The 25,674-nt window shown below is 44.9% G+C and overlaps 1 protein-coding gene across 1 annotated transcript in view; it reads left to right on the top strand.

The window, feature by feature from the left end:
* Window positions 1-25,674, top strand: part of SND1 (staphylococcal nuclease and tudor domain containing 1) — a 2,099,018-nt gene that overhangs the window by 80,474 nt on the left and 1,992,870 nt on the right. The window contains exons 2-3 of the mRNA XM_086918876.1: window positions 10,874-11,023; window positions 15,963-16,083. Coding sequence (XP_086775002.1) covers window positions 10,874-11,023; window positions 15,963-16,083 — 271 coding nt within the window. The remainder of the gene's footprint in view (window positions 1-10,873; window positions 11,024-15,962; window positions 16,084-25,674) is intronic.

The following is a 25,674-nucleotide window of genomic DNA, read 5'->3' as shown; positions in this document are numbered from 1 at the left end:
AGTGTTGATTTTTGAAACGTACAAATATTCCTCTAAAATCATCCAAACTATGAATTCCGATTTAGCCACCTGTTATCAGAAGTGACCTCAGTGCTGCTTCTTTGAGCCCAGTACTGATTGTGAAAAGTAATTCTAACCGTACTTACCAGTAACTTGTATTTCCTTCCATATGAATCCATTGTGTGGTTTTCACCAGAAAAGTTCTATTTTCACAAACTAAAAATATTCCTTAAAAATTACATGCAAGACTTAAACACATTCTTTTGACTGTTTACAGGAGATGCACCTGTGCTGGATCTAGGATCCACCACCGAGTAAGAAAAAGTAATGTTAACACTACTTACCTGATAAGTGAATTTCCTCCCATAGGACAACATTGGTGATTCTATGTGACAGTTATTAAGTGTCAACTTTTAAAATACAATAATATTTCTTAATCACTACTGTAACCAAAATGTTTTTACTCAGCTGTTTACAGGAGATATCCCAGGACTGAATCTAGGATCTAGTCTTGTGGTTAGAAAAGTAATCCAAAAAGTAACTAGTTGCATTGAACTAGAAATTCACATTGAGCTCAATGTTGCATTGTCTGAAATTGTGCTGCACATTACAATAACTGTAACTACTGTACTTTAGAAGTCTATTGCCTATTTGCAAAGTATTTAAACTAAAGAAATTCATTCTGAGAAAGTATATTTTGTAATGTATAATGTAATTATAATTTAATTTAAAAAATAAAGTATAAAAAATAGTTTTAAAAAATGTAGTAAATCAGTATCAAAGAAGTAAATCTAAGAAATAATACATTTAAAAATTGTCATTTACAAAACCTTTGTAATTCACTGAAATAAAATCAAAGGTTTCAGACATGTTCTAGTTAGGAATTAGCATTAAAAAAACCTTAGAAATTCATTGAAAAAATCATAGGTTTTAGGGGTGTTCTAGTTAGTTAGACATTTCACTCGTACAAAACCATTGAAATTCCCCCGTTACAGTTAGTTGTACTAACTATAACGCCCGCGCAATCCACTGTTGATGATGTCACATATTACATCATTCATGACATGGTCAGTGACATCACTGATGACATCGCTGATGACCTCTCAAATGACGTCACTAGTGAAATCATCCACATGACAATCTGATACATTTTATCATACACTAGTATAACCTTTCAACACTCCTTATAAAATATGGAGTACCATATTTGAAACCTTTGACACACCAATGCAAGTTTCTAAAAAACCCACTCAGTGATTCCTACATCTACACACACATCTAAACACTTACCTATAGGTTCACTCATACATGCTAACAAAGATCAATGCAACACTATTAAGTATACTTATACACCTACATCAACGTTACACACCAGCACACATCCTATTCACGTATGCAGTCATTCTACTCACTTATGCAAACAGTTGATCATACTTATATTTACTGAGCTACACACTTACACAAACACACCTTTATTCATTGATATAGATAGTAACTCATACTTAGTATGTTATTCAATCACTATTGCAAGTATACAGTTATCTATGTCACTCATACACTCACTGAGTCTTATCTATAGTTATATACAACAACTGTCAAATACACTGCTTTTTATATTTCTAGTTTCTTGGACATGTATCATTGAGAAATATATTTACTCATCACCACATCCATAAAGAGATTCACTCACCCAAACAACTGTTTTCAGGTACAGCCTTAACCTTATATACCTACTAAATCAACTATTTACACATCTTTGGACAGACACACACTATCCCATACAAATACTCACTTAACTAATTATTAACTAATCTAGACTTTCACATAGCTAGTAACCAACTTATGTAGTCGTTTACACAACAAGAGATAGTGATACAGGTATTCACAAAGTTTTATCACTATCCCATATATTTAGTGAGACACTTTTAATTCGTCACTTAGACAGTCAATCACATTGCTACTAAATCCTCCATTCAGACACTTATACATGCACTCTGTCTTCAAGGCAGATTGATATATATCAATCAAATACTTATTTAAATATCAAACCAAAACACATTCACTGGATGATGTCACTTGAGATGTCATCAGTGATGTCACTGACAGTCATGAATTATGTAATATGTGACATTAGTAGTAGATTGCGGGCGCGCGAGTTAAAGTTAATACAACTAACTATAACCGAGGTATTTCAATGGTTTTGTACAAGTGAAATGTCCAACTAACTATAACACCCCTAACACCTAGGGTTTTTTCAGTGAATTTCTAAGGCTTTTTAAATGCTAATTCCAAACTATAAACATGTCTGAAACCTATGGTTTTTTCAGTGAAAATAAATGTATATATGCTTTTTGAAGTGCATTATGGGTATTGAAGGAATAGCGAGCATCACAAATGTGCTTGTGCAGAAAGTATGCCCTTCCAATGATTAAGGCTGGGTGAGCAGCTGAAATGCGTCTGAAGAACATTAAAGATTGCTGCCCCTGTTAACTAATAAAAGCACACATGCACCCAGAGTTGGGCGTCTGCTAATTTTTACCTTTGGTGTTGCCACGGCAAGATGCTCTGAACTTGAGTTGACGAAGCCGCCCTGTCAGGGTTGGAGGCCCCCCTTTTCAGAGGAAATTGGCTGGAAATATAGATATTATAATGTGTGCGAGTTTCATTGTCAGTAAAGTGGCGTCCATTTAGTTATAAAAAGAAGTTAGACATGCTGTCATTTTTTATATTAATTTTTATTGGTGCTTTAATGGTTATACAGTACATGGCAAATGGTTGATGGTAGAATATTTTGCAACCGATAAAGTGTAGCAAAGCGTTTGAGCTACCTTCCAAGCTAGAATGGCACTTGGTTGAGAGGCAGCTTAAAAAACTTACATCACAAAAGACTTCTTTTTTTTCCTTTTTTTTTTCTCTCTCAGATGATAGTGACTAAAAGAAAGAATAAAATTGGGATGCATGACTAGTGGTGCAACTTGTGCATTAAGTAATAGTACTTAGAACGCAGAGTAATGCTACTATCTTCCACCATTAACCTCTGTCTAGAGCCTGGAGTGAGCAGCTGCTGCTTGAAAAGCAGCCCTAGTCTTCCCCAGTCCTACAGCATACTTGGCATGCAATTATTTGATGCATACCCTACACTTTATCTCCTTTATTTGTTTCAAGAGGTGTGTGACCCACTTTCCTATTGTGCGTCTGTTGGATATTTCTTTTGTGGGTTTGGGTTTGAACTGTATCTGAAGTGTAGCCGTCATATTATGGCCCTTTGATAAACTTACAATGAACTAGTGCAAAGTTCATAACAAGCTTTGTGTAAGGGAAATGTTTAGTAGTCCTGCGTTAGAATAGTTGTGCTCTTATTCCTTGGAATTATTTTTTGAATTTTTTTTTTTACATGGAACAAGAGCAACCCATACGTCCCTGTGAACTGGGAATAGCTAGTCAGCAAACAAAGTGCTTACAAAGAACTCATTTGAAAAAGAAATGTGAAAATAAGGCAAGGTGTGTTATGTTATGTTAAAAAGTTTATACCGCGCACGTACACCGAGACGGTTTCTTGGCGCTCATAACAGACATAACGAGCCAGGGCAAAGGTTATTATTCTGAGACTGCTTTGAAAAGGAAAGTTTTTAAGGTTTTCCTGAATGACTCATAAGAGGGGCAGTGGCGAAAAGAAGAAGGGAGGGAATTCCAGAAGGAAGGGCCTAAAAAAGAAAAACGCATTCCGCCGTGTTTTTTGCGGCGGTTGGATGGGATGCAGAGAAGGTTATCAGCAGAAGATCTGAGATTACGGGTAGGAAGGTATCTCTTTAGCTTGGAGGAGATGAATTCAGGGGCGCGGTTATGGAGAGATTTGAATATGGTGCATCCAAGTTTGAAGGAGCACCGTTTGGCCACTGGGAGCCAATGGAGGCTCCTTAGAAGGGGGGAGACATGCTGGTGTTTAGGTTGGTGGAACACCAAGTGGGCAGCCTGGTTCTGAATTAGCTGGAGTTTTTGAAGCTGATAGGCAGGTATCCCCACATCAAAGTGTGTGCTCAAGTGAATGATCAAGAGGATCAGAGAAACAAAGTGTAGATTATTTATATACAAGAAATTGAGCCTGCTCTAGAGAACGCTTGTAAAAAATGTACTTCTTTTTTACTAGCTTGTATGTTATACAAAGTTCCGTTGTCCTTAATTTGCACAGTTGGCAAAGGGATTTGGAAATGTGGCAAGGGGCAGGGGTTAATAGGTGCAGGCTCCCACAGGGAATTATCATTGATGTTTCGACCCAACCATAAAACGGGTAGTTCGAATCCTCAACAACGGGTCTTCATCAGGACGGGATTTGGGGGGAGGGGCGCAAAAATTCTTTCAGAGTGCACGTAGGTTAAAAACCATTGTCATTGGGCACCCTTTTGTGGTGCATCAACATCAGTGCGACGTTTTGTCCGCACTCAGAAGTTAGTAGTTCACAGATTAATACCACCGCTTAGTTCGGGGATGCTTTCCAAAGAATTTGAATTGAACCGCTAAATTCGCTGTATTCAACACGGAGAAATTAGTCCTCTAACAGAACGTGCCGCACGGCTTGCCAGTTCCACTTCGCGTATTGGAATGCATACTTCCGCATTCCAATACGCGAAGACCCGTTGATCTTTCTCTGTGCACGTTTCTCTTTTATTGTAGGAATATATCTTTGTTTATTATTAATGTAAATATGTGTATAAAGATATGCTAAATTCTAAACTTTGTTGAATTGTACATTAAACATGCCAATCTGATTGGATTCCTTTCAAATCCTAACGTTCTTGGTGCTTTCTGTATGATATCTTGACAATGTGGGCTAGTATCACCTATTAAACCAACAATACAGATTCAGTCTGGGTTTGACGAAAAATAACTTGACCAAATGCAATAATTGTGTTATATGTTAAATATATGTCGAGGACCAACTGTTTTCTATACTATCTTTTAGCCTTACAGCATTCATTAATTGGCAACTGCACGATGTCACTTCAGCACAAGTCTGTTACTAGGATAGCCTTAATGCATCGTTAGTGTCTTCTACTTCTAGCAGTTGAGACCGTAGTAGACGCAGCATTTCGTGAAAACAGTGTGACGCTAATTTATCCACAGGTAACTTGGAATGTTCCTCATTCTTAAGGTCCCTACGTTTTGTGGCATCTGTGGGAGTGTAGTTTGCTTTATTTTTTATTTTATCTTATCTTTTTATTTCTTTTGTGGACTCTTCACTAACTTTAAAGCTTAAAAGCCATTGTAAGTATATAGCAACCCTCGGTGCTTGGAAGACGGTTCCAATTTAAGAATCTGCACTGCATTAGCTTGCCCTTCATTTCCTATTTCCAGATGCTTAAGTATTTTAGAATGGCATGCTCTTTATACATATTAATCACTGTTAACCCCTCCCCTGCTGATGACTGAACCGCTCCGTCATCAGCTACGGTTGGGCTGTGCTGATGACGGAGCGGTTCCGTCATGGCCCGGCCGCCGCGCCTGCGCGGCGCTGATTTCGCGCCTGCGCGGCAGTTGTATTGAGCAGGGCGGGTCATGACGGAACCGCTCCGTCACCAGCACAGCTCAACCGCGGCTGGTGACGGAGCGGTTCTGTCACCAGCATGCGGCCGCCGCGCGGCCACCCCGCCCCTTTAGCGCTGTGGCGGAATAGCCGCCACAGCGAAAGGGTTAAAGAGGAGCAATAGAGGTAAAAGTGTCCAGGGTGCCCTCCACTCAGCACATCAATCAAAAACATAAAAGGCTCTTGTTACTCAACACACATCCAGTAGATACGCTCCAGGCGCTTCCCCTTGTTTAAATTGAAAGCGGGGATGGTTCTGTTGCATATATCTGAACAGCTCCATTTTATGTCTACTTAAAACCAAATCCGGTCCCATGCCTCACGGTGAATACTAAATGTATGTAAAAAATGTGTGTATAGGAAGTGCCTTACGTAAGCAACCCTCAAAGAACGTTTGGCAGGTTCTCGCCAAATCACTCACTCTTTCGTCATCGACATCTTTTCCTATGTCGGGAATGGAACCAATACCCGAACAAGTGCAGAAGAATATTGTGAGCAGCCTGACAAAACCCTATCATGTGGTACAAATCTGAACAACTCCCTATGGATCACCATGATAGGAGGAGATACTTCCTCACAAGCACAAAAGATTAATATAATAGAAAACGCATTCAATGCGCAAATCGTAGGGGACCGTAACTCTTTATCCAGCGGCTCGATAAATAGCAGACATTGTTTACTGCTCAGCCAGAAACCATTCAAAGAGCAAATGCACTTTACTGTTTACCTGGCCCTGTGGCCAAATTGAAGACCTTTACTGTTTGTCCGGTGGCCTTGCAAATAGCAAAGAAACGTCACTATTTATCCAGTCTCTTGCTAAATAGTAAAGATTATGCACTGTTTGTACTATGGTTGTGGAAATTGAGACGTTTTACTTGTCACCTAGCCTTTCGTTCAATAGTAGAGAATGTGCATAATTGTTCAGTTGGTGTGCAAATTGTTAAAGTTCACTCTTAACCCAGTTGCAGGAAAAATTGCAGACAATATGTGCAATTTGGCCAGTAAATAAGTAAATTCAGTTTGTACCTGGCTGTTGGGTAAATATCAAAGTACGGATCATTTGATCAGTGCCTTGCAGTAACAATGGAATTTCAGAATTTACCTGGCTGCTGGCTCATTGGCAGACATAATGTCCGGTTTGACTGGCTTTTATGCAGATAGCAAAGAAAGTTTACAATTTACCCGGTCTGTGGCTAATTAGCTGACTATTTCCTGTGTGGTTGAAGAAACAGCAAAAAAGTTTCACTATTAACACAGCCAGTGGCTAAAGAGTGAAAGTTATGCAGTATTTGGTCGTGGAGCTTTTACCTCATTGGTTGAAGTTTGGGTCTTTTATAAGGATGAGAATTGGTTAATAAATGCAATTGCTTTTGCAATGCTTTCTAATTTACTCCTTTTAGTACTGCTTAATTAAGTACCGTGCGACTCACACATTGACTTATAAGATTAAAGCATGTGAATGTATGAAAGATATCAATACTGGAGGACCACAGTCTACAGGTAAGTAACTTGTTTTTTTCAGATGGCTTCCAGTACTCCGTTTTGCCATCTTATACTTTCTTTTGTCTCCCATGGACCACCCTTGCTGCCCTTGAAGCATCTGTTCATCCCTTTGCCAGCCCTCATGGACTATTTAACCCATATGTTGCTCATTGAGGATCACAAACTCTTTTGTGGTTCTTATACTCTCTCTATTATCTTCAGAATACATCATTCGCTGCTCTTACTTTTTTACTATTGACCTTAGAGCGCATCTGTCAGCACCTAGACAACTTCTTCTGCATGATCTTTGCTGACATTACAGCCCTTCTAGCCCTGTCCTCAGCCGTACCACCTAATTATCAATATTCAAGGATCTGTGATATCCAAGAGTTTCGCGGACTACTGCTCTAGACACGTGTAGCGTTTTTACAGGCCTTCAAACACTTCTGCCACACATATACCTCCATCACTCCTCAGCCACCTTCAGAGTTTCGCGGACTACTGCTCTAGACACGTGTAGCGTCTTCACAGGCCTTCAAACACTTCTGCCACACATATACATCTATCACTCCTCAGCCACCTTCAGAGGTTCAGACTACTTGTCTTGTGCTGAACCTACCATTTGCTGGCCTTGATTCATAGTCCTAACACGGCTGGCAACCTAAGCCCTTTGTAACAGAGTCCTTCTGCAGGCCAACTGAGCCCATTAATCTGCAGCAACCCTGATCTCTTCATCTACTTGTCAGAGCCTCTTTTGACCCAGAGCTTCCCTTTGTGATTGCCCTAACTGTTTGACCCCTCCTTTGTCGACCATTTACCATTTTTGCTGACTAGCCCTCTCCGTTTTTCAAACCCTTCTACCAGCCTTCACAGACCACCCTTGTTAAAACCCAACATCCCTTCTAGTTTTCATGGTTTGGGCCATCCTGATCTCCCCAGACCGGACTCCTTTTTTTATCACCTGGTACTGATTCTTCCTTATTAAATCCTCTTGAGCTGGACCTGGCCAACTTGGTCTTGAGCAGGCCCCCTTTGCTTGTCCTGGTCTTTCTGATTAGTCCAATTACCTGAGGTCCTGGTGCTCCTGCTCCACTTGCTACTGCACGTCCTGATCTCCCTGCTCCGCATGGCACTGCACGTCCTAGTCCCCTGGGGTGTGACCCCCCCCCCCACCTTCTTGCCTATCTGATCTTTGTTCCACCTAATCCTCCTCCTCCATCTGGCTCTTAGTCCTTTTTACTGCAGTCCATCTGCTCTTGATCGGACTCGTTCTCCTGGTCCTCCATCTTTTCATAATACACCTGCCCCTTGTCTCCCAACTCTTTCTGTCCATTGTAATCCTGGTTCTGCATAAACTTGTCCTGATCTTCCTTGTTCTGGCCATCCTGATCCTCGCCACCCAGCTTGGTCATCCTGGCTTCTGTGATCCAACTCCCCTAGTCCTGTCCCCCCCCCCCCTCCTTTCCTACTCATCGACTCAATCTTGTCATGGTATGCCAGAGCCTTAACCTACTGCGCCTCTGTGCTTTGATCTTCCTCGTTCTCTTGGTTGGGTCCCACTTATCATCCTTGCCCTGGTCCTTTTTAAAATGTGTACTTCTGGCTCTTTTTCCCTTTGCATCGGCACCTAATGCTCTAGGTTCTGTTCTGCTAGTCATGGTCCTCCTAATACTGCGCCTCCTGGTTCTGGCTCTCCTTTGTCACGTTAGCTGTGGTCCTCGTAGGTCCTATGTTGCATGTCACTCTAGTTCATGTAGTTCTTGCCAATCTGGTTTAGGGTCCTCATGAGTCTGCGCCTCATGGACCTTCTGGTCCCACTATACTTAGACATTTTGGTCCTTTTCTATTCCTCCGGGTCATGCTAGCTTTGGTCCTTCCGGTTTTCCCTGTCCTGTTTCTTCTGCTTCTGCCCCCCTGGTTGTACTTGATCTGATTTGTGGTCCTGGTTATTCTTTCTCTTGGTACTGGTGCTCTTGGGTTTGCAAACCTGAGTCTCGGACTCTGGACCATAGTCCCCTGGTCCTGATTGGTGTTCTCTCATCCTTGTACCCCTTCTTGTCTTGCTGGTCCTCAGCCTTGTTTCTCCTTCCCTCAGTCAATCTGATCCATCTGGCCCTGCCTATGTCCTTGTGCTTTCCTTCCACACCCTCCTAATCCTTCATACCTGGATCCTGGTACCTCTTGCGATCTTTCTCCTGATCCTCCTCATCTCTTTGTTCCTGTTCCCTTTGCCCTTGTCACTCTTGTGAATCTGGTATCTCAGGCCCTTGTCCTGGTCTTCAGGGCTCTGTTAACCTTAGCCCTCCTGTTGGCCCACTTCCTAGTCCTTCTCCTCCTACTGGCCAGCCTCATCCTCCCCAATCTCCTCCTACCAGTCTTCCTTCCTCCTCCATACTGTGTTTAGACAGATATAGCTTCCAAAACTGTCACTCTTATTATCATTTTTTTGAATTCCAGATTTTTTTGCTCCGAGAACACAGCCCAGGACAGAAATGAGGCCTCAATAAGATGGGGCCCAGCACACTTAAAACACTGCTTAGCTTTTTAATAACATATCTACAATTCCCAAGATCCATTGGGTAGGTTATTAAAATGTCTGGAGCGGGGGGCTACTGATGATAGACAAATAGGCATCTATGACTCACCCCACTACACTGAGTGAATAGTGTGAGAATTATTTCTTAGCAGGCAGCTGTGTGAATAGATACGTTTCTTGTGAATAACCTAGACGTTTTGCCTACCTGTCTCTTGCTTTCACTTCCCTCCCCTCTATTCCACAGAAACCTGGTCACTTTTTTCACCTATTTTGCCTCTGGTACGTGCCCTCAAACACTGTCCCTAGCTCCAATTGCATTATGTCAGTGCCCTTCCTTCTGTGACCCAGATACCACCTGGTGGCTCTGCACTCCTGTTTGCTGCTGCTTGTTAGCTACTGCGTGTTGCCAGACCTGAAATACTAAGCAAGCACAGTGCTGTTAAAAAGGCAGCTTGGAACTATCACAAAGCTTTCCATACATGCCCAAAATGAGCTCAGTCCTCAAATTTTCAAAAGGAGGATCATGACCAGAAGTAAAGACCATATACTGTCATGTGGGAGGAAAACGTGTGTAATGTGTATTAAAAACGTGCTCCTTCTTTGACAACCGCTAAATGCTTCCAGGCTGCAGCACAAAGTATCTGTGCCTTATCCTGAAAAATAAGCTCGATTGCTACATTTTAAAAAAAAAGTCATTATTTTAATAGAACTGTATGTATTCTAAATTGATTTTTACTATTTTATCTGTTAACAGCTCAACTTCATTTGTGCACTTGCTTTCAAATGCTTCATACGATTTCCTACATACTCCTTGCAAAATGGCCTCTACCCAGCCATTGGGTGTAGCCCCTTTAGCTAAATAAATACCTCCCAAACAGTATTGGTCCAGGCACTGGTCAAATAGTACATGATCTCTATTTAACCTGCTTCCAGATAAATAGTAAAGTGTGAGATATTTAGGAAGTCTGATATATGGGGATTATATACTATTTTGCCAGTCGCTGGGTAAATAGCAGAGATTCTGTATTTTGTGGCTGCCAGGAGGATAAATGGCCACTTCCTTTCCTGTAAGGTTGCAGCATTAATTGATCAGTCATTTTAAGCGCTGTAAAGCAATGCTATTTTAGTTTTCAAATTATAAATAAATGTCCAGTGTTGGACTTCTTGAAATGATTAAAGTCGAATTTGGGATCAGGACACTTCGCAAAATAAAATTGAAGGCTTTTTCATAGTTGCAATTGTGTTTTTTCAAATATGGTGTCCTTTTTCTCCAGGTTCTCTCTGGTGTTGCCATTATTGTCAGAGGCCAGCCTCGTGGAGGTCCACCGCCTGAGAGACAAATCAACCTCAGCAATATCCGAGCTGGAGCCCTTGCTCGACGTGCAGCTGTCGCCCAGCCAGATTCCAAGGATACACCTGACGAGGTAGGCAAATTACGAAAGTGTGACTGACTAAATTAAGAGGCCATCTGTATGCATATGGAATCCTTTTCATATATGCAGAAGCAGATCTGCCTCCGCTAGCAAACCTGCAGGACTGTCTGAAATCCATTTACTGAAAAAAAACAATGTAGCTAGGATATTAAATAAGGCACTTTCCTGGCTAATTTTGACACGTTTGCAGATGAAGTGCCCTTGGTTATCAAACTTGTTTATTTTCTTGGATATTTAGGACAGGGTCATGAGCACGGTGAACCCTGTGGAAAATGTAGCTCTCATTTTATTAATGTATACAGTATTTCACAGGAGCCATGAAATATTTCACAGCACCCATGGAATTAATGAGTTTTTATACTGCTGCATTTTGTGCAGTAGACGCTTCCAAACATTTTAAATTTGTAAAATGTTTCATAGGACCCTATGAAATAGAGGTAATCTTTGACTGCCCAAAACACTCTGCAGAGTTTTATCATTGCCAGTTTAATATTTTCGTTCTGAAAGGAAGTGGACCCTCAACATTCTTATTCCAATCAGTGTCTGTTATTGGGTGGCCCTGGCAACCCTGCTGTATCGTCGCAGTCTTTAGATTCAAATTCAAAGTTTTATTTGACTATTTATACACAGTTATAAAAGCATACAATGATAAAAATTGCAGGGTAAAATACACAGCAAAAAACATAGATCACAATAAATGGAGCAACTCAGTTGGGGACAAATATTCGGCCATACAATAGGTTTTGTGCAAAATAGGTCATGCTTAAAAAAAACAGACTTTTCCTATGAGACACAGCTTTTAGAATAAAAGTAGCAGTAAAAAAGCAGATATCCAAAGTGTCAAGTGCAAATAGTAAATTCATGGCATGGGCAGTAGTGGACACAGAGTATTTCTTAAAAACAGGTTTAAGATAACCTAGTCGGATGTGGAAGTATAATGGGCAAATTAGCATAAAGTGCAGTGTGCTTTGCTTGGTGGTACCATCACATTGGCAAGGGCTTGAACTGTATATTTTCATCCGTGGGAATGCCACCAAATTATGGACAATACCTAGTCTCAGCCTAGTGAGAACAAACTGATGGGATTGTTTGGTAATTTCTTTTAAATACAGAGGCATGCCCTTGCCGACCTTGTTAGAATGGTAAAAAACATGGGTTGTAAAATGGCTACATTGGACTCTACGCAAATTGGATTTAGTCCCCAAGTAAGCATTTTTAACCTCCTACTTGGGTATATTAACGGCACTTGAAGGGTCATCAAGAATGTCCAGGTTATAAATTTCTTTATAGGACTTAAGAACGTATTTTAACCAGGGGATCTTGCGAACATTGTCCAGCCGAAGGCAGTCTAGGATAATTCGCCTGGTGAATCCTGTTTCGTCCTTTGCCCAGATTGACCTCCAAACCATAAGGGGTCTCATGCCCGTTAAATCTGTCAGATAGTCTAGCCCAACCTCTTTATGAGTCAATTCGGTGGATGCCGAAGAGGGGAGGCACAGGAGCCTTTTGAGGAACTGATTCTCTGTAACTTGCAGATCCCCATGGTTACAGTATCCCCATACACCTGAACCGTATAGGGCAATGTATGCGCATCTATGCTTGTAGATATTTAACGTATCTAAGATGCGACGACTGCCGAGTTTTGAGGCAAAACTAAATACTCCCGAGGAGCTTTTGCCCATCTTGGCCTTCACATTTAAAATCTCGGTTGCCCATGACCCACTACTATTAAGTTACGCCAAGATAACAAAATTTGTCCACAACCTCTATTCTGTGTTCTTTAAATTGGAATGGTTTAAGTTGTTTCATCTTTTTCCCACAAGTCATAATGAAGGTCTTAGAGTTATTAATTTTTAGTTTTCTCCCCTGGATAAAATCATAAAAATAGTTCATAAGATTTTGAAGACCGTTTGGGGTTCTCGAGAGAAGGACCATATCATCTGCATATTGCAGTACCGGGACTGGGTGGCCTTCAATCTGCGGGGAGTTAGCGTGAACCCTCTTTAATTCGGACTCCATAGAGTTTATAAAAAGGGAGAAAAGTAACGGGGCCAGCACACAGCCTTGCCTTATACCAGATTTGACCCTGATCTTCTTGGTGCATTCCCCTGCCGGGCCAAAGCGAATCTGGGCTGAAAGCTTGTTATATAGTCTGGCCAGGAAGTATATTATGGCTGTTGGAGCTCCCATTTCGAGTAATGTGGACCATAACAAAGTAATGGTCCACCAGATCAAATGCACTTGAAAGGTCAGCGAAACAAAGGAATAATGAGCCCTATTTCGCTTTAGTATATTTCCCTATAATGAGATCTAGGTTGATGCACTGCTCTATTGTCCCAAGGCCCTTAGGGAAACCAAATTGAGAATCCGCAAGAATATTATTATCCTCAGCCCATTCCTCCAATCGCGCTAATAAAAATATACTCATGATTTTGAGTGAGGAATCCAGGAGGGAAATAGGGCGGTAGTTCTTAGCGTCTCCTCTATCTCCCTTCTTATAGATCGGCAGGATTATGGATTCACTCCATGTGGATGGTGTTCTATCACTAACAAATGCATTGAACACCTGGGTCAGGAGTGGACTCCAAAGTGCCAGGTTGGATTTATACAGGTCAACCGGGACCCCATCCGGTCCCGGTGCCTTCCCTCCTTTGCTCTTACTGATGGCAATTTCAACTTCTTGAAGGGTAATCCCCAAGGGTAGCATAGGATTAGTAGGGGTGGCAGAAAAGCTATCATGGGCCTCCCTAGCCGGAATAGTTAATACCAAGGAAAAACGTTGTTTTTTCAGAAGTTAGTTTCCGGTATAACCTCACCAACTGGAGTCTGGGAATCTTTGGGGATACATTTTGCTTGCTCTAGTGCCACAAGAGGACACAGTTACCCGGGTCAAGCTTTTGGGGCTGAACTCTACTTCACCCTTGTGTAGCTGGCAGTGTGGATATAAGATAACCATTGAAATATCAATAAGTGAATGGTCACAATTTAGACCGGTCTGTTTCACAAGACTGAGTCCTACAATGTACTCCTGTCTTACTGTTAACTGAAAATTCAGATTCGGCCATTCAACATGAGCACTATTCTAAATATCCCTCATCCTTCTGGATTGTGTGCAGGTTCTGGATACATCTTAGTAGCCTTCTGTAGTGCAATGAACAAATGCCAACATGTACTGTGCAAAGTCTATCGGAAATAGATTGCATTTATCATACGTTTCCAGATGTTTGAAAGGTTGTCTTCAGCTTTAATTGCCCGAGTTCTAGTATTTAAATTGGGGTATAAACTCTACAGAGCCCACAAAAATCTGAAGGGCACTTTCGGTGCTATATGGAGAATCAAGACTGGAAAATTGACAGATTTGGCCATTCTACAGTGTTTGCTCTTACATGTACGTTGAATTCAGTTTGGACCCAGCCATATGCAAACCCGTCTTGACCCTGCTCCAATAGTAAAGTTCCAGGCCAGGGAACCCAAGCAATCGAAGACTTATTTGTTTACTTCATTGTGACACCCTAAGTATGATGAGTATGTCCAGACGGGGGCCTTGTGCGCCCTGTGCCACTGAAACCAAGCTACCCCCAACTGAAGAGCCCCAATTGGGGCCACACCAATGTTGGGCTTCTTGTGTTCTGGCTTGTGGAGAACCTGGCCTGACCGTTCGGGCTAGACTGTGCAGATTGGAGTGGGATCAAGACTGATTTGCATATGACTGGGTCCAAACAGGTGGCATGGTGTGAAAAAAATGGACTGGATTGGAGCCTAAATAATTACCAGTTGTTTAGATGAATACAAGAATTTCATCTGTCACTTGTTTGTATACTTCAGTTTTTTCAATGTACTTTGGATATTTTCCATTTGAAATGTGCACCATATATGCCAGTCATGAGTTTTTATATTAGACACAGGATTTTTTCGTGCATGTACCATTTGAGTCTTTGGATTCCTTTCCCTTTTAAATGCAAAACAGGGTGCTGTAAAATAAGTGTGCTGATCTCTAAGAATTTCCAATATTTTTAACCTGTTTTTTCATCTGATTTGCTAGTGGATCAAGGGTAGTATTGGCTGAGATTTTGTCCTCTGTAATATCATATGTTTAGTTTCCAGCTGTGCTTCTCAGCAGGGTTTACATTGCTTGCTTGAAAGCTCTGTGGGGCTAGTCTCTTTTGTGAATTTTGGTCTTCGTGATTTTTGCTTGGTTTCTAAAATCACTGCAAGTACAGTTCTTCTGTAAGAAAATTTGCCAATTCAATTATCCTGCATTGTTTTAGAAAGATATGACCCATAATGTAACAGTATTGGTCAGGCTTAAAGATGGTAGCATTCAGATAACCCACAGTTAATGTAGTTGATGTGTTGAGATGTGTAACCACACACAGATGAATAGAGATGAGTCTTCTGCTTTAAGCAATGTTGTGAAAAAATTAAGTTGATATTTTGTATCATTCTGTATACACAAGACTTCATTCATATACTGAATCCATAAAGAAATGTGATTTTGGGGTCCTACAATTTGAATTCGATATTTGTTTGTATTCCCTCATTTTAAGGTGCAACTTTTATTGTGTATTTGTTTAGAGTCTTGCTGTCTGTATAAATGCGCCTTGGCCAGATTGTTGTCAACCAATGTCATCGGTAATGTTTTCAGTGTAGCGTGGTAATTGAACATATGTTGTATGTGTACATATCCTTTAAATACAGTCCTTATATTAAGTGTTATAATTGAAATGAACAATACGTCCGAGTTTTTATCTAGTTCTTTCCTATAAAATGGAGTTGAATCCATGTTTGACAGGCAGATATTGCATTGTACTCTTTTGTTTGTGTGGTGGTGGATTTCTCTTATATCCACGGTCAGTCTTACATGTGAAATGAAGGCCTTCTGCTTTCCCTGTTTAATGATACCATTTCTGTTCTTTTTTTTTTCCTTCAGCCCTGGGCTTTTCCAGCTCGTGAGTTCCTGCGGAAGAAACTAATTGGCAAGGAGGTTTGCTTCACTGTGGAATACAAGACACCACAGGGGCGAGAGTATGGCATGGTCTATCTTGGAAAAGGTGGGTGAGGTAGTATCTTTGGGTGTTGGCCATGGTGGAAAATCCTATGCATGTTATCTCTATAATTTGCAGCCTGTTGACGGGGAGCGGTTATATAGCCACCTGAGGAGAGCGGTTACATAGACCGCATGCACACTTAAGAAAGAATTATGCTGCCACTGGTGATGGAAAAATAAGGAAATAGAGAGTACAAGGCATCGGCTTACCTGCAAAAATGTGCTTAAGCATTGCAAATTTACTCAGACTGGTGAAAGGTCTTAACAATTGATGTCTGATCTGCTCTCAAAACTGTTAGCCATAGATGGAACACAAGTCTCCTGAGGGGTATGAAGTCACATGCTCAAGAGCCAGCCTTTTCTCTACATAACTTGCCTTATGCGTCTCTAGAAAGCTTCCTTAAACGTGACCTTTTCGATTAAGACATATGTTTTACTGTATCTTAGAAGGGCTGGTTTTGCCACATTTCATCATCTTTTTAACTTTTCTATTACTCCACTTCCAGATTAGCCCCACCTTTCTTGTTCGACTTACGTTAATTATATATGCACATTGTTCGGTTAACTAAACATAAATCTTGGAAATTTACTGATGTCTAAATGATCTTCCACATGCTCTGTTCTAAACTCAGTTTCCGACAAGTAGCAAATCATACTACAACTTGTAACTGATTGGTGCATGAAGAACACAGGCTAAACACAAATCTACTTTTATTTACTCAGAGTACACAGAAATATCCACCACTGACCCCTTTCCCTGTTGACAACATCCTGCCCATGAACATATTCTTTAATGGACTCCTTTTTTTTTTTTCTCGAGTTTTATATAGTGCAAAAATTACCCGAAGGTATCAGAGGGCCTTACATGAGCACCCATTTGTTACAGACGGACACATTAATGCTTTGTTAGGCACGGTGCGTGTAAGTGATTTGCCCAGAATCCCAGGATGTTGAGTGTCCCTGCCGAGACTCGAACCCAGTTCCGCAGCGTCTAGGCCGACCGCTCGAACTGTAAGGCTACATCCTCTCCCCAAAACCTCCGTCTCAGCTTACTGTGTACGCTTGGAAAATCTTTTGTCACTACAAAGCTTCATTAGAACATAAACTTCATTAGTTTTCTACTCTGCCTTTGGTCTCTCTGTAGAATATTCTCAGTTATGCAATGAAACACTATTTAACTTCCCTGGATCCATTTGTGCTTTTTGTAGGCTTCCACCTGTCGGACAGCTAGCTAACTCATGTATGAGTTTTTTTATTTAATTTTTCCCATGTGTGAATTAACAGTTGAACATCATTGCACATCTGGTTCAGAGGTGGAACGCAAAATGATGGGGCACCCCTGCAGAATGAGGGGCTCCCGAGTCTCGCACATCGTAGTCATTGGGATGACTGAGGCCCACTGAATAATTGGGGTACCTTGAAGAGGTGTACGCGCCCTTGCACCAATGGGCCTGCAGGGTGTTTGTGTTAAGCCAAGGGCTTAATTTGAGGCAATAGTTTTGGGTGCTCGGCGTCCACGCTTAATTGGCAACACTGATACTTATGACAGTCTGCCACATGGTGGCGTGGTTTGTCAAATTTAGTGCTTAGTACTACAGTTGTTTATTATTTCCATATTAGTTTAAAATTACTAATACCTGCCACTCTTGCCTTTCTTATAGCTTTGAGGGCTTGGAATGGTCTGAATTGTCATACTTGTAGGAGTGGGATGGTTTGTAGTTATGTTGGTACTGTCCTAGTCAGCGCTGGCATAGGCAATGGGAGGTGTAAGCTGCAGTGGCCTCCTGATGCTAGTCCTAGCGCTTACTTTTTTTTATACAGATTAAGCACTGTATCCCTGCGCCGATTATCATCTCACCGCTCAACTATCCCCCTCTTTTCAGAAATACCACAACTCCTGAAAATCTCTAAACCTCTTGCCCCACACCCAAGATCAAGACCTGGTCTCTTCCTGACACTTTTACACAGCCTCCATGTTCAGGACCTTTACCCTGAAGGCACCCCATTTACTTGAAAGCTCCGTTACTGTACTTTAGTGGATCTAACTTCCTATACTCTTTTAGACTCAATAGCTACTCATGCTAGTTTTTTTTACATTATTATTTAATAAGGGTTTGTTTAAGCACAACATATAAGCATGTATACTTATACTTATATTTTGTACATACTGCGACATCTCACCCAGAAGAACCCAGCTGTGCCCTCCACTCCCTCCCTCTGCTGAGTTGCACTAAAGTTCTTTATTTGCTTCAAGTTAGGTGGGGACAATTCTGTAGCACACAATAAGGTAAGTGTCTTTCCTTCGTTAAACCTCCATAATCTATCAATTGTGGGAACAAATGGCCCTAGTGTTAAGCCTGGGTCCAGTCTACCTGCCATCCGTTGCGTAAACCGCTAGAGCTGTGAAGAGATATAGTATGCCTGAAAATTGGTCACTGCTAGTTCCCCGTCTGTCACGGGCATTGAAACCTAGCTAGCGCCACATGCCTGCGTCCCTGGCCCCATAGAAACCCAGTGATCAATGAGTCCAGTTCCCTGAACATTCCCCTGGGGATCCATGTAGGCAACATCGTGAACAAACACAACAGCCGCGGGGTGCCACCATTTTGAGCACTACTCTGCTCGCTACTGAATGGACTCCTTGTGATTGATACCAACACATGCCAGGGCACAAACCACAGACTGCTCTATACACACCCTCCTGCCTGCTATTAACTCTGTAGTCCTCCTGACATCTCTTCTTTGTGTGCCTTGCTGTTGGGCCCCAGTGGCTCCTTTGCATACTGGCCATTTGATGGTTTGATCTTCTTCGGCCCTAGTGACTGCATTCCTAGCTTCTGTTTTCTACTGGAGTCTGTTGCACCCTGGTCCCATTGACTTTCGGAGGCCCTCGGAGCCCAAGTTTCTACTATTCGGCTTCCTCCTCATTGGCGGTTAGTTTGCATTAACATATGCTTGCACATCTCAAGACACATTAATTTCTGTTATTGCCACCATTGACGGTGAAACCAAAGACTAGGGGATATGAAGTGTGAACTTTTATCATATCTACCTGAGCTAGTTTCGTGCAAAAAAGGTAGCAGGTGAGTCTTGATCATTCAAATCCTCTTTCTCAAGCTCTACTGGCCTCATCATGAATATTTCATTAGCTCTGATTAGGATGGTAATTACTGTTCTGTCGGGATTATGAATAATATGGAAAACCCACAGGCCCAGTAAGCTCCCTCTGGACTCCAGCTGCTGAAAGCCGCCAAATCTCTGTGCAGTATGTGCAACAAATGTAAAATGTCCTGCTTCTAGACGCAGTCTGAATAAACCTTTGTCATTCAGAAAAATTGAAAGGGGAGCTGTTGATTGTATGAGGTAGAGAATTATCTAAAGGAAAGAGCAGAAGGGGGAAGAAGGGAAGGGCTTAGAGTGAGATGAGGGACAGCTTTGAAATTGCAGAGATTAGGCTCGTTTCTTGGGCCTAGAAGGTTTAGGGAGTGTGGGGCTTCTTTGGAAGCGATATTGTTCCAAAATCTTCTCTATACCATGAGGTAGGTCTTGAGAGTTCATGCAGACGAAGAGGACAAAAACGTTTCACTATCTTGTGCAGTGAATGTAGTTCAAATGAATTGTCAAGCCAATTAATGCACCTTTTGTAATGCGTAGCTAAATAACTTGCTACAACTCCAACTTAATCGCCTAGGTGAGGATTTTTCGTTTTGAGGTGGAAGGAATGTCAAAAGATCTGACTACTGGCAAAACAAAGCAGGTACCCGCATTTCGAAGAGCGTCTCTGTGAGGACCTTCATCTGTGTTGCTAAGTAATCAGCACTTACCGGGTATCCTGCCCATCTTACACGATGAGATTCCACTTCAATTCTTTTTTTTTCACAACAAATTTTATTGATTGATCAGGTAAAAGCATATATACAGCTCTCCACAGCCAGGAGATCACTGCCAAGTAGCAAGACATGTCTCTGTATTATTACAAACCTAATCAATAAAAAGAACAACCCCCCCCCCCATCTCCCCCAGCTACCCAACATCCCCGCTACCCACCCGATATCCCACCCTAGCCCGGTGGACGTGATCACAATAAGCCTTCATCACTTGATTGTATTGTATTAGGCATTATGCGCCTCCCTAGGCCTGAAGGTCCTCATCCACATGTAGCCCATCTTCCGGTTCTGCTGGAGGCTCCAGAGTCAAACCCCTATAGTCTGCCCACCTTTTCCATATTTTGTAATGTTTTCGGGGGCATCCTCTGGCCTCAAACACCTGGTGCTCCAGCCCCATGAAGTAGTCTAGTCCGGCCTTCCAGGCTCTCATTGGGGGAGCTCGCTCACCCTTCCATGCCTGTGCCAGGTCCCGCTTGGCAACAACTAGACCCAATAACAAAAGGTGACGCCCTCCAACACATGGATAAGTCCCAAACGGGGGGTGCGGGGGAGATCCCATCCCAGTACCTCCGACAGACCGCTCCAAACACCATTCCAGAACAGAGTCAGGCCAACACAAGACCATACTGTATGCAACAGCGTACCAATCTCAGCTCCACAGCGGAGGCACTCCGGGGACACAATCAGGCCCGCCTTCCACAACCGCTCCCGGGTATAGTAAGCCCTGTGCAAATATTTGAATTGGATTAACCGGAGTCGCACCACAATAGCAGTCCCACGCGGGGACTCCAAGGCCTCCCTCCAATCATCTTCGTCCATGGGTCCAACGTCCTTCTCCTAGGTATCCTTTAATGGAAGTAAGGAAGAGGAGCAGTGAGTGACTAGTGTTTGGTAGATTCGGGATACCTTCTTATCCCCGAGGTCTCCCATGAAAACTTTCGCTTCCACTGGGCTGAATTCCGGTAGCGACTCCAAGCCAGCTAGGCTAGGCGCGAGCGCGTGACGAAACAAACTGCAGGTACTTGAAGAATTGGTTCTTGGGCATATGGAATTCGGTCCTAAGCTCCTGGAAGGACTAGAGTTACCCCGGTCAGAACGTGCCCAAGCGAAGAAATCCCGACAGAATCCCATCCGCCAAACCCCGCCAGCGAGGCCAGTGCGGGGAGCCGCCCGTTCTTCCACAACGGGGTCTCTGCTGTCAATCTACCCCACCAGCCCATGCGACGCAGTACTTGTCGCCAAATCACAAAGACCACTTGAGTGGCACATGGCAACCTCCTCCGCAGCCTGGCCGAGTACAAGATCGTGTGCAGCGTGTTGTCTCCCATCAGCGAGCGCTCGAGGGCGTTTGCTGGGTCTCCTCTATCTCTGTACCACCATTCGTTTAGTACTAGCAGTTGGGAGGCCTGATAATAGGACAGTAGATCCGACGTGGCAAGACCACCACAATACGTGGACAGAAAGCATGTCCGCAGCGCCATCCTGGCGGCACCTCCAGCGCACAAGAAGCGGCCTAGAACAGAATTGACCTGCCGAAACCCCTGAGGTGCGATCTGGTGTGGGTAATTCTGCAGTTGGTATAGAAGGCGCGGAAGTGCGACCATTTTAAAGATCGCAGACCTACCGAATATGATAAGAGGCATCCGGGAACATGTTTTGATGTCCGTCTGGACCCTCTCCCACACTGGTATCACGTTGCGCTCCAATGCAATGTCTGCGGACTCGGACAGGAACACTCCCAGGTACTTCAATCCCCCGGCCGCCACCTGCAAGGCCGACGCCCAGGAGTACGCACCTGCCCCGTCACCCAGCACACATAGGGTGGACTTACGCGGGTTAAGACAAAGGCCCGACACCTCGCCAAATATGCGCATGATTTCCAAGACTCGGGGCCCGATCTATTTAAATCCGTAAGGAAGAAGAGGACCTCGTCCGCATAGAGTGCAATCCTGTCGGTGAGTCCCCCGCCCCACACGAAGCCCCGTAGCTGCGCGTTGATGCGTACCCAAGAGGCCAGGGGCTCCATGGCCAGTGCAAAGAGATATGGGGACAGCGGGCATCCCTGCCGGGTCCCCCGACCGACTGGAAACCTCTCCGAGACTGCCCTGGAGACACGCACGGACGCAGTGATATCTGTATATAGCAGTTTGATGTATGAAATAAACACCGGGCCCAGATTAAGATATGGCAGGAGCGCGAACAAATAAGTCCAACTTACAGAATCAAAGGCCCTATCAATATCTGCTAACAGTAGAGCTGCCCGCTCTCCAGTGGCCCCCATGGCGTCGACAGCCGCCTGCGCCCGTCTGATGTTGTGCCGCGTCGCCCTACGTGGCATGAAGCCAGCCTGGTCCGGGTGGGCCAGATCGGCTACGTATGGGAGAAGGCGGTTCGCCAACGCCTTAGCCAGCAGTTTAGCCTTGATATTGAGCAGGGATTTGGAGCGATATGAGTCATGCCGGTCCGGGGGCCCACCCGGCTTCTGGAACACCACAACCTCGGCGTGTCGCCAGTCAGCTGGCAGTCTACCCAGTTCCCGCGCTGCCTCCAACGCGGTCCTGTAATGGGACCCCAATTGGAGATGGAATTTCTTATAGAATTCACACGGAAAGCAGCTCGGCCCGGGTGCCTTCCCTGTGTTGAGCTGCCCCAATGCGTCTCCCAGCTCCTCCGCCGTTAGAGGGAGGTCTAGCGCTGTTCTCGTTTCAGCTGAGACTGCCCTCGGGAGCAGGTCAGCAATGAATTTATCGATCGCATCCGCCGGAAGACAATCCTGCGGTGCATATTGCTCCATATAATAACGGGCAAAACTCGCCGCTAGTTCAGCTGGGTCTGTTATAGCTACGCCGTCCCCATCTGTGAGACCCGGTAGTGTAATTGGTTGCATGGTATGTTGACATAGCCTATGGAGCATAGCACAGGACTTATCTCCCCACTGGTATACTCTACTCCGCGTGGCCAGCCATGCTTGTCGAGCCTCATCAATTTATACAGATGCATAGGACTGTTGCGCCTGCAGGAGCAACCGCACCGCCACATCGTCTCCCCTTCTCTGGCACCGCTGTTCTAGAATTTCTACCTGCGCCGCAGCCGCAACGATGGCCTCTCGACGTCGGCACCGCGCCGCTGCGCACCATGCTATGTCGATTCCCCTCAAAGTGGGCTTCATGGCTTCCCAGACCACCACCGCATCTATGTTCTCTACAAGGTTTTCCTGCCAATAGTGGGCGATCGCACCCCGCATGTGTTGGATATAGTCAGCCTGCTAAAGGTGCCACGAGGACATCCTCCATCGCAACGGTTGACGTTTCCTATGCAATTCCATCCTGACGGCCACCGGGGAGTGGTCAGACAATCCTCCAGGCAAGATCCCCGCCTCCCGTACCCTATTCAGAAACGCACTGGGCACAAAAACATAATCTAGCCGCGAAAAGGAGCCATGTACAGCAGAAACATAGGTATACTCTCGTACTTTAGCATGCATGTGTCGCCAAACATCCACCCAGCCCAATCCTTCCACCATCGCATTCAGCCGGGTAGGGGCAGCGGCCGTCAGCGTCCCCTGCAGTCTCCGGCGGGCAATACGCACATCCATTACGTCATTCCAATCCCCTCCCAGCACAGCCTGGGGCTCTGGGATGTCCGCCCACACCGCAAACAGCCTCTCAGCCAAGGACCACTGTAATGGAGGAGGGGCATATACACTCCCAAACACCACTGGTTCAGTACCCACCATTCCCTTGATAAAAACGTATTGGCCCTGCAGGTCAATCCACTGTCGCTCATGAATGTAGGCCAACCTGCGATGGACCAAAATGGCGACCCCTCTGGAACCCCTGGAAAACCCCGCATGAAAGACTCAGTACGCGCATGGACTCTCTGGGGAGCCCCGGAATCGGTGCATCAGCCATAGTCGAATGGGACAGAACATCGAGGCCCCCCAGCGCCAGGCCCAGGCGCACAGCACAGTCAGTAGCAAGGCATTAGAAATCATGTGCAAACCCCACCAACCACCCCTGGCCCCCCACCCACACCCCGCCCCCCCCCAACATTCCCCTCAACTTCCCATTCCCCGTCCCCTGCCACCCACCCCTATACCTCATGGAACTCAGAAGTATCTGTCGCGGCATGGGCAACCTCGGGCCAAAACAGCGCGCCCAAGGCCAACCATGCCAATGGATCCCAACTACCCACTCCAACCAAAGAACCCCCCCCCGGGGGCCAACCCCCACACGTGGAGGAATCAGGCAACCCCTACATACCCGCACCCCGAACCCCACTCCGCCACCACTCACTATCATAGAAATGCAAAGCGAGCGGCGGCCCTATACTCTGTGTTCAATCGTCAGCCCAGTAAAGCACAGCTATAACCTGCAAAGCGGACAGTCGTCAGACGCTCAATGTCTAGCTGTCCGAGCAGCAGAGCGCCGCCCTCCGATTACCCCCCAGCAGGGGCCAATGATGCCAGCAGACAATGTCACACCCCAGAGTCCTTCAATGTTCTTTTCCGGAGTGATCGGATTCGGCAGGTGTCCCATCTTGCGGGCCCCTGCGAGAGGAGGAACGCTTCCACGATCTAGATTTCCTGTGCCGCTTACTCTGGACAGCGGGGTCGCCCCGCTCCTGTGACCAACCTCGCGACGGGCCAGGACTCTGGCCCGGCTGGGCATTCGGCCGGACCCTGACCGTCTCATCGGTCCACCTAAAGACCTCTTCTGGGGTATCGAAGAAATGGGTCAGTGACTGAAAGACCACACGAAGGTGAGCCGGATAAAGCAAGGAATACTGTAGCTTCAGACCGCGCAGCTTAGCCTTGGCAGCAATGAAGGAGTGGCGTTGTTGTTGTTGTACCAATTTAGTAAAGTCTGGAAAAATCATGATCTTTTGGTTCTCGAATGTGAGTGAATCCTTAGCCCTCGCTTCCCGTAGGATAGTGTCTCTGTCGTGGAAGTTCAGAATTCTAGCAATCACCTGCCGGGGTCGCTCCCCAGCGGGCGGCCTCTGCGTTAGGGCTCTGTGTGCACGCTCTATCACAAAACACTGTGACAGGACATCTGGGCGGAGCCAGCCCTCAAGCCATTGAGTTAAGAATCGTTCCATGGTCTCTTTCTCGCAGCCCTCCGGAAAGCCCACAAAGCGAAGGTTATTTCTGCGCGCCCGCCCTTCTGCATCCTCCACCCGGAGCGCCAGGCCTTTTTGAATTTTCTCCATCGCAGCCACCTTCTGCTTTAATGTCCCCACATTGCCTTCCACGCACGAGATTCTAGATTCAGCCTCCGTGATGCGAGTCACTGCGTTACGAAGATCTTATCGCAGCAAGGTTACATCAGCCCCTACCACTCCTATTTTGGCATCCAGCATGTCTCTGGATTGAGTGATTGCCGCCATAAGTGCCGCGTTATCAGGTCCTGCTCCCTGGCTACCTCCAGACGCCCCGGGCCCCCCACTCGGTCCAGTGAATTTATCAATGGGCCCCTGTTTGGTGGACCCACTGCCCCCTCCGTCTCTGGTCATGTCGGAGTTGTATAGGGGGGCAGCTCCCCGCAGCCAGTCCGCAAGGCTCCTCAGGTCGAACTTACTCCGCCACCAGGATCTACCAGGGCCACTTCTCCCTATGAGTTCCACTGCCCCAAGGTGCACAGGTCTGCCACGTGGTCTGCCACGTGGTCCTCCACCAATGCCCAGGGACACCTCCGGCCTCTGCGCAG

Source organism: Lissotriton vulgaris, chromosome 1_1 (assembly GCF_964263255.1).
Source record: "Lissotriton vulgaris chromosome 1_1, aLisVul1.2, whole genome shotgun sequence".
Taxonomy (NCBI): domain Eukaryota; kingdom Metazoa; phylum Chordata; class Amphibia; order Caudata; family Salamandridae; genus Lissotriton; species Lissotriton vulgaris.
This window is presented reverse-complemented; position numbering and strand designations above follow the sequence as displayed.